The 12,506-nt window shown below is 38.2% G+C and overlaps 1 protein-coding gene across 1 annotated transcript in view; it reads right to left on the bottom strand.

Annotated features, from left to right (window-relative positions):
- LOC107086972 (VPS10 domain-containing receptor SorCS3-like) overlaps positions 1 to 12,506 on the bottom strand; it is a 384,596-nt gene that overhangs the window by 176,166 nt on the left and 195,924 nt on the right. Inside the window, exon 4 of the mRNA XM_015378290.1 lies at positions 5,678 to 5,836. Coding sequence (XP_015233776.1) covers positions 5,678 to 5,836 — 159 coding nt within the window. The remainder of the gene's footprint in view (positions 1 to 5,677; positions 5,837 to 12,506) is intronic.

Here is a 12,506-nt window from a genome sequence, read left to right as displayed (position 1 = left end):
ACTACTTATTTTTGTCCAGCTTTAACATCGGTATCGATATCGGTTATCGGCTACATGAGTTTTAAAATATCGGCATATCGGATATCAGCAAAATCCCAATATCGTGCATACCTACTCATAACTTATACAAAAACGTACCCATAACTTATCAAAAAAAAAAACTCCAAAAAACAGTGTTTTAGCCAGATTTTTTGTACGTCAGGCAAACGCTGGCTAAATCATCAAGGTGTGACAGAGGCTTAACCTAAACAAAAAGGTGATCAACAGGCTTTTGCAGCATTTGATGGCTGCCAATGAAGTAATGCAATCATTTGAATTAAATGTGCTTGAGCAGAGACACATCTAAAACATGAAGGACAGTGGGTGCTGACGACCAGGGTTAAGTAATCCTGATCTATAGGTCACAAAAAGTTTTAAAATGTGAAAATAAATATCTCCATTCATTAGGGTGGTTGACTTACCTAGAGCACTTACCAAGAATTCAAAAATTAAGTACTTTTAAAAATCAGAAATCACAACAAATACTTCAGACGGGCCTATTAGTCTGACATGAATACTGATGTCTCCATCAGTTGGCTCCTGAGGCCGCTGCTTGACTTTAACACCAACCTCCAGCTGATTAGATGCAGAGTGACCTCGTCTGAAAACTATCAGCTGAAAACGAGCTCCTTGCTGCCAACTCAATAGTCAAGACAGAGGCTGCGAGGGAAATCAGGTCGAATTAAGCCACCAATAATATCTGTGCAAATCCCTATTAACTAACTAGATGAAAAACATATTTGCGACAACAGCCCTGAGGAGTAAGCTGTGGCATGTGGATGACACACTCAGGATGGGAGTGAAAATGAGTCCAACCGAGGTGATAATCACGCCGGAGCCTTTTGCTTCGGGCGCCAACTTTCCCTGTAAAGATGCAAATTAAAGCCACATAAACCATTAGCCTCATAATACCTGTTATCACTGTCCACCTCATTAACGTTGAGTTGCTACATCCAGCTCTCAGCTGGCGGAGCCTTCTTGAACTTTCTCCTCTGCTGCTTGATGTATCTCCCGCCTCCTCTGCTGCTGCGTATTTAATCACTGAGATCAATAGCTGTTACTGTCATTGATCTTGTGAGTCTATTTCATGGGCAAGGTGGCAGCACCTCATATTTTCAGCACGCTGGAGCTCTTATACATAATGTAACCAGCTTAGGGCTGTTTTTAATTAACATTAGAACACAGTGGTTCAGAGTTAGAAAGCACTGCTCACTGCTAAGGACGTTCAGTGATTTCATGTTTTGCCCAGATCTTATGACTGAAGGCTCCCTTCTCGACACTTTTAACTCCACCTTTGCTTTCACTTCACAGGAATTTCCTGAATCCTAACTTGTTTGGTCATTTTGCTATTAATTATTACACAGCAGCAAACATTTAAGTTTCCTGTTATTCTTACTGCTCATTCAAGATAGAAATGATTAAATTGCAAAGATTTTTAGAATGAGCAAACTGCACGAAATCCCTCCTTCTAAAAAACTGCAACATTTGAAATATCTCTAAATAACTATAAAAAATAGTATTTTCTCATAGTTAAAATAAATATAAATATGTGAAATGGATCTGTAAAGTCTAAATGCTGATTTTCCACTTGAATCCATAGAGCTCTGTATAACTTTTCATAATCCTTGAATATTTCATGCTTTATCCTCTCACCACTAAGAATGAAAGAGATTATTTGCATTTGCAATATAATCGCAGTTTCACAAAATCCAATTTTCAATTTGCATAGCAGACTTTCCTATTCCAGGTCTTCCGGTGCAGTAACGCACTTCAAGCGGGTTAACTGCCACACAGTAGGTAAGAAAGAGTGCAACTTCACTCAGACAGAGTACAGTACAGCACTTATTCACACCAACATGTTCTCTGACGTTTGACTCAAAACAAACTAGCTTTCAAGGCTCCTTCCTGTGGAACCAGCTACCAGTTTTAGTCCGTGATGCAGACACCCTGTCTACTTTTAAGGGTAGGCTTAAAACTGCCTTTTTGATAAAGCTTATAGTTAGAGAGGCTCAGTTTATCTAGTTAAGCTGCTATTGGATTAGACTGCTGGAGAACATAGGGGCCCCTTCTTCATCTCTCTCTCTATTTGCCCATTCTGCAGTATTTGTTAGTTCAATCTCTAACTTTAGACTTTCTCTGCTTTTTTAAATCATAGTAGCTTTATCTGGTCTGTTCCTGTTTCTTTGCCTCTGTCTCCTTGAACCCCAGTCGGCCTCGGCAGATGACTGCAAACACTGAGCCTGGTTCTGCTGGAGGTTTCTTCCTGTTAAAAGGAAGTTTTTCCTCTCCACTGTCGCTACAAGAATGATAAGTAGAGGGATTGCCTTTGAGTCAGTGAGTTGATGAAATCAGCTGTTTGTCCTTAGAAAACTATGAACCAATCTGACTGTCTGATCTGGTTGAATGGTCTCTTTAAAGTGCCTTGAGATGACATGTGATATGAATTGGCACTAAAGAAAAAACCTGAATTGAAATTGCTTCTGTTTCTTTTCATATGTCTGCTTCTGTCTCCTTGAACCCCTGAGTAGAATTGAGTGGTGTTCAAATCTGCATGTTTGATGCCAGTGCAAAAGAAAATCAAAATAAAATAGCAAAATTCTATTTTTATTTTTACCATTCTGTTTTTGATATTTTCAAAAAGGGTCTTATATGCTTCTTTCATTCCATTGATTCTAGATAACATTCTTTAAATCTGTAGGTAACTTGGAGGTTCATACAGGAAGAAAGTTGTGTAGAACTTTAAAGCTGCGTTAGGTTCTAAAACAAGTGTTTAACCATCTCCCAGAGGTCTGTTTAACTGATCCACTCAACATGGTGAGCATGGAGAATAGAGGGATCAACTCCTGACATGGAGGCCCACCTAATGTGGCTAGAACATTTAACAGAAAAGCAGACAAAACGTCTCATGGTTGCACTAGACGAGATACAGCATACCACATCCCAGATGCACCTACATGACTTGCACTTCAATCTTAAGTTTAAATATAGAAACATTTCTCCAAATTGAACACTTACTATATTAAGGAGGGGGTCGATGATTGAAAACCCCATAAAAATGGACTGAAATTAGTTTTTTGATAGATGCTGTACACTTATGGTAAAAGGTTTCTCGGACAGAGTTGTTGCTTCAACATTAGATTAATAATTAAGTCAAATGTTTTTAAAAGATCTTCAGGAACACAAGAGTCAACATATCTTTAGTGTGTCCTCACAACTCCAGTAATTCACTCATGCTGGATATCATTTAAGGATTTTTCTATAGTTTCTGTAACAAATGAAATTGGACCAACTTTTCCTCATCCTTTCCCTGTGACTCACGCAGTGAACAGTTTTTTAGATGTAAGCTGTTGACTGGTTATAATACAACCACCATTGTGCCCCAATCATCTCCCCCCCAAGGAGCGACAGCTGGGCTCTCAGATCAGTGTCACTGACCTTAATGGTCGACATTTATCGGGACAATCTCAGAGCTCTGTGAGAAGATGGCGAGCCGAGCTTCACACTGTGCCACAGAGACCAGTGAAGGTGACACCATTATGGTGACAGGTGGAAGGGACAATTGTAGGAACTTCTTCTGAAATAACTTTTAAGTGGAAATTATGGTACAAAAAGAAGAGGAAATATTTTTATTTAATTTATCTGGCTTGGATGCAGTAAAGATAGGAGACGTTTAGGTTTTTTTTTGTTTTGTTTTTCTGAGCAGATCAAGTAAATTTCACCACAGGATCAGTTGTCTTGCATACATGCTCTTCAGCCTGTTGCTGTGAGATTCATCCAGACAAAATTCTATTATTATAAAACCACGGATTTAACAGGATACTTAGAGTTTTTACACTATAATTAAAAATCACTCCAATGTATGTAGATTCAATAAACTGACTAAAGAAATTAAATATGAAAAAACAAACCTGAAATGAAATATTTTTCAGTAAAAGCAAAAAAAAAAAAGTACATTTTTCAAAAGGTTTTAATCCACATTAAAATTTTAAACCATTTAAGCAATCCCCAGAGTAGAATTTAATATAATTAAAATCAAAATAAATTCTAAAATTACTTAAAATGAGGGAAAAAAAAACACTTTTATTCTTGTATCTGTAAATTTTTTCCACAGCAAATTTTGTAGTTTATTTATTTCTCAGCATTAGAAGAACCTTCCAAAATTGAAATTGAGTCACCAGGTACCGTATTTCCTGGATTATAAGCTTCTACTTTTTCCCCAGTATTTGAACGGGGTGGCTTTATTGTGAACTCTTCCTAACTGCCAGAGGGAGAAGTCAAAGTTGAAAAAGAATGGGCTAATTTTCATTCAGCACAATAACATGCTAGCAGCAGGCACAATGGAGAAAAAATGTCCCAAATTCACATATTTTGACATTTATTTGCCTCATTAAAGCTGACGCACCAATGAAGAGACTGGGCTCAACTCCTGAAGAGCTGAAATAAAGACAAAGCCCCCTCTTTCATTAGAAGCTCTTACTGCTGTGAGCTAATAAGCTTGTCAATACTCGATCCGTGCTGAAAAATCAGCTCATTTGCACATCCAAATATCCATCCGGGTTGTCCTCGATTTTATTTTGTTAAAAAGACCTAAAAGATATTTTTCCCTCCCCAAAAATAGTAAGTGTACGAACATGTAATGTGTCCAAGGTTAATAATGTATCTCTTGAGAAAATAAATGCCTTAAAATCGTTTCTGCTTTATCACTCGTCTCTGCCCGATCTGCACCGGAAATGGGATGCTACGCTATTTCTGGAAGCTAACTTTTTTCGGCTTTGGATTTCATCATAAATCTGGTCTTTTTGAGTTTTATATTTTCCTTTCATGTTAACCTTATGGTATATAGTGCGTAATCTAAAGACAGAAACAACTAAAATGCAGATAAGCATAGTTTAATCATATTTTGCCAGACTGCTCTGAGCATGTCCCGTGATGACGTCAGAGAAGCAGTTTAATGAAGAAAATGTAAGAAGCATCAAAATTGTCTCACAAAATTCATAAAATATTTATTATAAGGATATGTATCAGCATTCTTTAGAGAGTTAAGGATAGAAATAAATGATTTTAGTACCATAATTACGTTATTTATGGACAACCGGATACATATCTGTTCGCGAATGCGCAGGACGGATCGTGCTTCTGGGACGGAAGTGATAAAGTTAACGGGAGCTAGCATTCTTCTTCGTCCCTACTCCAGGGGCTATATGTAGAGCTCCCCCTACAGGTGTGGTGGGAGACACTTCAGTTGATAGCGGCTTATAGCCTGGTATGGCTTATATATGTACGTTTCAGGTAAAAAAAAATAATAAATTAAGGACAAAGTTTGCTCTATAGTCTGGAAAATACGGTAATTTAACAAAATACTATTTTAAAGGAGGGATCTGCTTTGCAACCAAGATCTTGTGTTTGTCTTTTCTCCCTTTTTAAAGGCGATTTTTTTCCATTCATTTTTTTTTCCACAATTCAAAATGAACATGTAGTTTTCTACATAAGTAAATTATGAAACGTTTCTAAGAGAGAAATTGCACGCAGTGGGCATGAGTTTGACTTCCTTTAACCAGACCCAGGTGTATTTTTCACTATGAAGTGGTCTGCAATAATGCTGAATGTGAACTGAGCTCTTGAACTGAAGTGATCTTACCTTCTGGTCATGGCTGTAGGCCAAAGCCCAGTCCTCCTCTGTGGGGTGGAATAAAAGGCTTAAGACGAAGAAGGAGAGGCGGTACTTCTGGTAACTGGCTCCCTCATCAGTGCTGATGAGCACGCTGCTTTCAAACTCGGGATCAGTCAGCACCATAATCTGAGAGTAGGGAGAAGGAAGAGAGGAAAGAAGAAAGGAAGGATGAGTTTGGAGCAGAGAGATCGAGAGATATGGAGATGAGAGGAGACAGAAATAAGATGTTAGAAGCAGCAGCGGTGTCGGTCCTGAAACGCTCGCCAGTTTGGCACGTTTCAGGTTTCTGTTTGGCAAGCAGCTTTGCTGGAGCCCCTCTGTGGAACCTTCTGTGCTTTCTGAGGTCAAAACTCCTCATCATATTTGAATAAAATAGCACAGAAGGAAAATCAAAAACAGAAAAAAAAAAAATACCACACATGTTGAAGCATCCTTCAGAAACCAAGGCTTTGTTACAGGAAGATAAAACCAAGCTGACGTCTGCGCTAATGAGCGATTTAACAAGCATGACTGACTCTAAACACACAATAACTTATGGTCCTTAACAGTTTGTACCACACAATGTCATTTGTTAGCTTTTCCTCTTCCAGTACGATTCTAATTCGAGCTTTAGCAGCTCAGCAGGGGTTAGAAGCCGTAATTTCATGCATGGATTGTTTCTGCTGGAGCCGTCACAGTTCTAACCCAATTCAATAAGAAGAGGAACTTTTACCGCATATATCTTTCAGCTAATGACATTTAGAGTCTTTCTGGAAGCAGATTAAATGCTCACTGGAATTTTGCCTTGAATTACTGGAAGCTGCTCAAAGTAGCTGTAATGCATTTTATTTTAACAGTACTGCGTTGAAGTTGATGCATTATCTTAAATGGGGCCTCTATTAGTTTGCTGCCTTTATTTTACTGTGTAAGCTAAAAGTCTTGTGAGGGATTTGCATTGTTTCACATGAATAAGTCATCATTTAATGTCTATATATCTTTTAAAGTCTTTGTGCAACTTTAATTCTTCCACATTTTCTTGGGGTTACGTCACATTATGACTGATTTATCCAAGTTTGAAGTGATTCACCAACACAAAGCAGAGTGTAATTATAAAGTGAAAAACAAAAAAAAGAAGGCTGTAATTAGCACACTCAATTATCAACGCCAAAGAGCAACTTTTAGCAATGGAGCCCAGAACTAAAGGATGAAAACTCTAATCCTGACTCAATGCTGCTGAAGCTAAACGTGCGACGGCTTCTCTGTTATCATTGTTAAAGAAAACCTGTAAGAGAATGTAAATGGAAAATGAAAAATGCATCTCAAGTGACTTCAGATTGGTAGAAATGATCATAAGAACACTTTCATGATTATTTTTGCAAGAATGAGAACACAGTCAAGCCCACGTCTTGTTCTACCTGTCCTGCTCTGACAGAGATGTGAACCTGTTATAGCTCTTTTCACAGCTGAAGGCGTCACTAGGAACAGTTTGGAAAATCAAAGAGAAAACAGCGCTTGAATAATCAGATGTACTCTACACTGGACAGAGACTAAATGCTGGTTATGCTCCTGCAGCAGGGTGTCGCAGTGAGCTTGTTGCAGGTATTATACAGATATTTTTTGTATTTATGCCCAATATTGAAGCGTGCTCTGCACTATGTTATTCCACGCCACAACGCAAGAGGGACAATCAGGAACTTGCTGTGGGTCTAGATACGGCCGAGGCGGTGAGGAAGTGGGGGCAAGTTTATAAGACAACGGAGGGAAAAAGAGGTGAAAAAGAGCGGGGATTCAGGTGGAAAAAGGGTCCCAGCGTTCTCGAGCACCTCGCTCTTCTAGCTGGTCCATCTTAACGAGTCGTTTTCCACAATGCTGGTCATACAAATAGAACAAACAGGAAATACGCATAGAGTAGAGCGGATGTAGATTTGACCAATCAGAGTCCTCCTTTACAATTTTGGACAGGTGCACCTTATGCTTAAAAGTTAGGAGGAATCTCTCAGCTACCAAATAAAAGCACTGCCTGTGAAGGCGATGGACATGACACAATTAGCAGCAAGTTAGCAGCCTCATTCTTTGACTTACCGTCCGCCATTACAATGGTTTCATATGGCAGGCTAGTCCCGCCCCAGGGTTAAAGAAGAGCGGCTGATTAGTTGATGCTTGTTTGGAGATTTTGGTGTAGCCACTTAACAGGTTAACTCCAAGGCAAACAGGTGAATGGATGAGTTTAGTGAAGAAAGTGAAGAAGAAAGATCTTTAAAACATGACTTTCCCATGACATTGATGTAGAAATAAAATACCTCTTCCTTTGTCTTAGTAACTGTTGACTTTTAACCTTTCCTTTGTGGTTTGGTGTCTGCAGCGGTTTGCTTTTCTGCTTGCGCACTAAAATAGGTTTACACCAATAACATGTAGCCCAGAGTCCTCATTAGGGCCACTACCAATTCACATCTCTCCTTAGTCATTGTCCGGTTGTGTTGGCTAAATAGCTGTTTTTTGTCCTTCAGGATGGAGTCTGTTATGTTCCTCCAACCTCCAACAACCGTGCGTGTAGTATGATGGTGCGGTAGTGAAGCGGGCAGACCTCTGACCCGAAACAGTTGTGTTTTTTGTATTAATTTATTTATTTTTAATAATAAAAATAAAATAATAAAAATAAATAAAAAAAAATAAAAAATACATATAAGAAATAAATAAAACAGTTGTGTTTTCTCTCGTCAACTCCATTGGAATTGGAAGACCAGCAGCACATTTGTCACTGACAGAAAATCCAGCCCTCCTTCCTGAGCTGTAAGCAGGAACTCTCCCTGGTGGTGATTTAGATAAATTGTTTTTCATTAAGCACCAATAAACAGGCAGCACTTTCTCAATCTGGCTTTCTCATTGGCGTGGGCTCCCCGATCTTTCCATTCATTACCTGTCACAGCGCAGCGCCAATGCTCCTGGTATCTGTGAGCCTCTCTGGGGCTTATCAGATGTAATTTCCAGCTTTTAAGCCGTAATCATATTCGATAATGTGGCTGTGAGAGGTCCGCTTTGAGAGTCGGCCATCAGAAGTAAATGTTAAAAGGGAAAAAAATGCAGAAAAATGTTCACATAATCTTAACACGTCATATTAAAAGGTACTTCTGCTCTGTACTGAAGCCTTGAACTAAGAGGCTATAGTCCTTACTTTTATCCTCTGGCAGCAGAGCTTTCATCTGATGCGTTTTCCTTCAGCCTTTGAGTTGATTTTTTTTTCCCTTTTGCATAACTAGAAGCAGCTGCCAGACAACATTCCTACATTTGCATTTATTCATTTAGCAACAAGGAAGTGTGAAAACATTATTTCCTAAATTTACACCCGGTGTTTGTTAAAAATCTGTCTGTCGCCTCTGTGATTATAGAGCCATTTTCAAAGCTGCAAACAAACAACTTTAATGTATTTCTCACAGTTTTTATGTGACAGACAAGCATTAATGGGTGCATAATGGGGGAAAAAAGAAGGAAAATCACACTGATTTAAAAAAAGATCAACATATGAAAGTTTCAAAATGTGCATTTATCAATCAATATTCTACACAGCCATTGTGTTTTTTTCTGATCTTAATCATTTAGCTATAGGTATTTGTTAACATCCCCGCAGCATGACTCCACCACCACTGTATATCAGTACAGGCAGATAAAGGTAGGTTTTTTACCCAGTAAAAAGGTAATATAGGAGACCTGCAGCATATTATTACAAACAATCAGACCTAAAGAAGTGCAATCTGCTCCGTCCCTGTTTAAGGACAACTTCCTAGCTGTGTCTCCATTCAGGCCTGTTGTCCAGATGAGCGCCGACATTTCTATACTACCCTAAAAACTCCACCTTTTTTTTCCCGTAATGGAAACAGTCATTGACATTTACCTGCTTCTCTTAAAATATACAATCATTTCTTTGTTCCATTTGCATTTAAGATAAGATGATTATCCCACATTAAACCATAAAGCAGCTCCCTGTAGTCATCTGAGTCTTGCACTGGAAGCCTAAGGTGTGAGGCTATAAATGGAGGATTAGAAGTTAAGTCAATTATGGTGCCTCCTGTTGCTGAAAAAACTAGTCGGACACGCAATCCTTCCCTCTCCAAATTTTTTTTACTATTTGTTAGGTAGCAATTGAACCACGCTATTTTTGAGGGCAATTGTGTCGGTTTTGATAAGCGGGTAAAGTTTCTTGAATTCATTTATACGACTATTTAATCAAGTCTTATGATCTTAGATCTAGCAAAAAAAGTCTGTCTGATCTTGTTTTGAGAGCCAGGACAGATTCTGTTAGATTTTCATTCTACCTTTTGGAAGCTTTCACTCGATATAAGTGCAGGAATCTGCCTGTGCAGGAAGGAAACTTCAATTTTTAAGACTGATATATACAGTATATAATATATGACATTTATTCTCCAAACAGGATTATTGAAATTATTCTGAGTAAAAGCTTCAAAACTATGCCAAAAAAAGATCAAGATCAAGACTTTTTGGCAAGATCTAAGATTGTAAGACTTGGTTAGATGGACATTGTTTTCCATGCATCAAGCCCCAGGATTATCATGACATCCACTTTTAGGAAGGATGGTATTGTTTTAGTCTTGCATATAATCCCCTGCATCATCCTTTAATTGATGACCAACGATCTTATTGTCTATATCATTCTAAGGTGATTTTTGTAGCTAATATCAACAAACTTTACGTTTGCCCCTCAGTGAACTGCAAACATCCACACTAAGATCAGTGGCGAGATTAGACAGATCCAATAAGACGGTGAGAGGGTGGCAGCCTGGAAAAAAAACAAAAAAACAGCCACATAGGCTGATTAGTGTCATAAATCTGATCTCATCACTTGGTTTTCTCCATGCAAAAGAGCAGCAGTAACATTCTGACCTCTGCAAGTTGAGCCAATAACGGAGGGGCAACACCTCGATCCCTTTATCAGACTCATCCATATGTATGGGGCTAAACTGTAGGTGGAAAAACTATAAAACCTTCTATAAAACCGGAGTTCACAGATAACGGTTGTCCTTCCAACTGATTCTTACAGCTCAGCTGTGCATCTCTGCAGCTCCTCCAGTTCTTTTTTTCCTGGTCCGTCAGATTAAATGGAGGTTTAAGCCTTAATAGGTTTGCGGTTCGATAAAGAAGCTCTGTTATTAGTTCAAAGCTTGGTTTATGTTTTCTAACTAAACTCTTAAGCCCTAAAAGCAGAGCTGGATTTCTAATTGGATTAAAGCTTCATTTGATTTGCTTACAAGTTGGAGCTTAAAGCGGGGAATTCTCATAACTTCTCATCAAAGTTAGGAGCTTTGCTAACCGCTGTGTTCCATACAAGCCATTAGCAGTCTATTTATCTCTATTCTCTGCATTAGAACACCAAAGCTGTAGCCGTCTCTATGCCACTGGCTTAATGTTAAATTATATAACATACTGACCACCTGAAAGCTAGGCAGTTAGGCAAATCAGAAGAAGCACATGCTGCATTTGGGAATCCGAATGCAGCATGTTCTTCTTCTGATGGTCCAATATTTAGTTGCAATGGGCTAAAATCTTAGGTCTATCTGAGTAAAGTTGAATGAAAACAAACACACATATCACATTTTAGATTTCTAGTTTGCACATCTCTGTTGTTGCTGCTATTTTCGCCTATCCACTGCTGTAAAAATGTCCACAGCTGTATATTGATTATTTATTCTCAGGCGATTGCATGGTATTTATATTATAAAACACTGTACAGTACAGTATTTTATGTTGTTTATTTTTTAAATCTGCCACTTATTATTTCTATACACCTTTAAGTTCCAGATTTGTGGGACCAGTTGTCCTGAAATGCTTTCACTGCTGTAATACCATTGTGGGACAATAAAGGGATTTTCTATTCTAGAAATAAAAACATCTCAATTAACTACAGTACTTTTGATTAGTTTTTACTTTATAAAATTGGTAAATATGGGATAATAATCAAATTGACCCATTTCAAACAATAAAGGGGAAAAAAATAGCACGGTTTGTTGTAATTATGAGATAAAAAGTCATAATTATTAGATTTAAAGCCATAATTCTAAGATAAATAACATCTCATAAAAATGACCCTCTCATAAGTATGCCATCCCATGAGACTTTTTTTTTTAACTTTTAAGTGAGTGAAATGACCTTTCAGAGTCTGGGCTATAGGTTGGGTCAGAATTTCATGTCATTATCCCAGATGGCTCTCCAAATATTTCAGATTTTGAAGTTGCCGATAAACGGCTGTTCCAACTGTTCAACATATTCTCATTATCAGGTTCGTATGAAATCGTACGAAAAGTTATGCACAGTATTTCGTAAGTTTTTGACGTTTTTCCTCGAAAAAACAGAACAGTGCGCATGCGCAGCGACGGACGAAAAACTGGGAAATACAGTGCAATAATTACTTCTTCATGTCTCGAACTAGGTTGCTTGCAGTTTTGTATCTTAGGGTTAGGGTCAGGGTTAGGGTTAATTGTATGTTAAATTGTATGTTATTGAATGGTGCGTAAGATGCGCATGCGCAAGGATATCTTGTCTCGAAGATGTAAAAATACGACGAAACACAGCGGAAAAAATGTCAAAAACGTACGAAATTACTGTGCATAACTATTCATACGATTTCATATGAACTGATAATGAGAATACACTGAACTGTTGCATTTCCGTATTCTCCCGAGTGGTGCACGACTTTACACGAGTGAATAAAGTGAATATGATTGGTCGTTTATCAATTTTGGCCGGTTTCTGTTGAGGCATCTTGCTAACCAGTTAGCAACTTAGTGCTAGTATTATCCCATTGGGA

The sequence above is a fragment of the Cyprinodon variegatus genome, unplaced genomic scaffold (assembly GCF_000732505.1).
Source record: "Cyprinodon variegatus isolate N-32 unplaced genomic scaffold, C_variegatus-1.0 Scaffold169, whole genome shotgun sequence".
NCBI classification, from domain to species: Eukaryota; Metazoa; Chordata; class Actinopteri; order Cyprinodontiformes; family Cyprinodontidae; genus Cyprinodon; species Cyprinodon variegatus.
The sequence above is the reverse complement of the archived record's forward strand: the minus strand, read 5'-3'. Positions and strand labels throughout refer to the sequence as shown.